At 47.1% G+C, this 1,916-nt stretch overlaps 1 protein-coding gene across 2 annotated transcripts in view; it reads right to left on the bottom strand.

Annotated features, from left to right (window-relative positions):
• Positions 1–1,916, bottom strand: part of ugp2 (UDP-glucose pyrophosphorylase 2) — a 25,051-nt gene that overhangs the window by 2,803 nt on the left and 20,332 nt on the right. For both annotated transcript variants that reach the window (XM_015380945.1, XM_015380944.1), the window contains exons 6-9: positions 1,406–1,703; positions 1,135–1,332; positions 810–1,052; positions 627–731 (exon numbers count right to left, since the gene is read on the bottom strand). In XM_015380945.1, the coding sequence (XP_015236431.1) occupies positions 627–731; positions 810–1,052; positions 1,135–1,332; positions 1,406–1,703 (844 nt within the window). The remainder of the gene's footprint in view (positions 1–626; positions 732–809; positions 1,053–1,134; positions 1,333–1,405; positions 1,704–1,916) is intronic.

The following is a 1,916-nucleotide window of genomic DNA, read 5'->3' as shown; positions in this document are numbered from 1 at the left end:
ATACCGATAGGGGGCCGATTATATCGTGCATCCCTACTATACATAAATACCCACGTAAAAACCCTGTGCATTAACCCTGCATAATAATCCTGCTTAAAGAAAAAAAAAAAATGTGACATATGTGGACGCATACTGTATATACCGCATGCACCTTTTCCTTCCTTTGGCATCTTCTTCTTCATTGACTATTTGAGCTGATGTAACGAGTACATATCCGAACTGTGAGATCAATAAAAATCAATCAATCAAAAACTGAAGGCCCGTAAAGGAGGCTTCAGTTTAGCCCCGCCCCCGATGCCAAAACAGTGCCAGCTTTTAGTGACGCACAAATCATCTCTTTAAAACCTAAAAACTGCAGCAGAAGCAATGTTTAAAGTCTAGCGTTTAGTATTTCAATGTGTTTTATTTTTTTAAAGCAGTCACTGGTTTATCTATCAGAACCAATAATCAACACAGCCGATGGTTTCTACAGAGAATCTGATGTTAAAACCTGCAGCTTCTTCATTTCAATAAACTTTCTTCAAACATACTGAGCCTTGGAACTAATTTGTTTTTCAAACTCAGTATAGAGATCTGCCAGTGAACACGTGGAGTGGTTTTCTTCTGAGATGAGAATCGTATTTTACCTTCAGAGAGACGTTTTTCCCAAAGGTCACGTCTCCAGACACGGTGAGGTGATCCAGCTCCAGCATATCTGGGATGTTTTCAAACCTGGTCAGAAAGTCCTGAACCTGCAGAACAAACGACACAAACTTCCATCACGTGCTGAAGTTACGGAGCGTCAGAAACGGGTGGGGACGGTTTCAGACCTTGGTGAAGGAGCTGCCCAGCTTGACGTGCGGCGTCGTGGGGAACTCCCTTTTCTTGCTCATGGTGAGCGAGCCGGCGTCCAGGCTGTACAGGTTAGACATGACCAGCAGGAGGTCAGATGAGGTCTTCACGGGCAGGAAGCGGCTGCGGGGGACGTTCACACCCATGGCGTTTTTGAAGCTCTTGATGGCGGCTCCCACAGCCGTCTCCAGCTGGATGACGTTCAGGCCACCATCTAATGTCTGCGCAGGAGTTAAAGGTTCCGGTTCAACCAAAAGGTTTCAGAAACGCTCATTTTGTGAATAAAGGGAGAGAGTAAAGCACCTTTGGGTTTACGATGATCTCCAGGTCCATGCTGTTCTTCTCCTGCAGCCGCTTGATGGCGGGCAGGGAGATCCACAGGTTGTTGGTGTTGAAGATCTTGAACTTTGTGACGGATTTGAACTCGTCCACATGGGCTTTGGGGACCTGAGCGATCTCCAGCAGCCTCAGATGATCCTCGTACTGGATCAGAGTTCCACCCTGCAGAAAGGTAGAAGGTAAGTCTGAGCAGATGTCCTCGCACTGGAGCGGATCGAGTTGGAACTGCGCTCACCTTGACGTCAGCTCTGGTCTTGTCCGTGACCTCCATGATGAACTCGCAGCGCCTGTCGGCCGGCTGGCTCATCAGGTGGTGGAGGATGAAGAGGTCCACGGTGGCGCCCAGGTTGTCGATGTTTGACACGAAGATGTATTCCCTCCCCTCGGCGAGGAGTTTGTCCAGAACCCCGGAGTTGCAAAAGCTGGCATAGATGTCTCCGTGACCCGGCGGGTACCAGGCCTCCGTGTTCTCGCCGTTTACGCCCATGCTCTTAGCAATCGGCAGCAGAGATTCCTTGTTGATCCTCGGATATCTGTCCAGGAACAAAGACCAGGAACTTCATGACTTTCAGACATTTTCATAAAGAAAAGAACACATCGTTATTTTATTAAACTTTTCCTTTCCAGTGTCTAAAGGAGTTTTACCACAGCTGCTGCCATTTTTTATGGCAATGCCACAAAATCCTATTTTTGTCCCCTAAATCTCTTTTTAAGGCTAGGCTTAAAACTTTTCTTTTTTAAAAAAG

The sequence above is a fragment of the Cyprinodon variegatus genome, unplaced genomic scaffold, assembly GCF_000732505.1.
Source record: "Cyprinodon variegatus isolate N-32 unplaced genomic scaffold, C_variegatus-1.0 Scaffold225, whole genome shotgun sequence".
Taxonomy (NCBI): Eukaryota; Metazoa; Chordata; class Actinopteri; order Cyprinodontiformes; family Cyprinodontidae; genus Cyprinodon; species Cyprinodon variegatus.
This window is presented reverse-complemented; position numbering and strand designations above follow the sequence as displayed.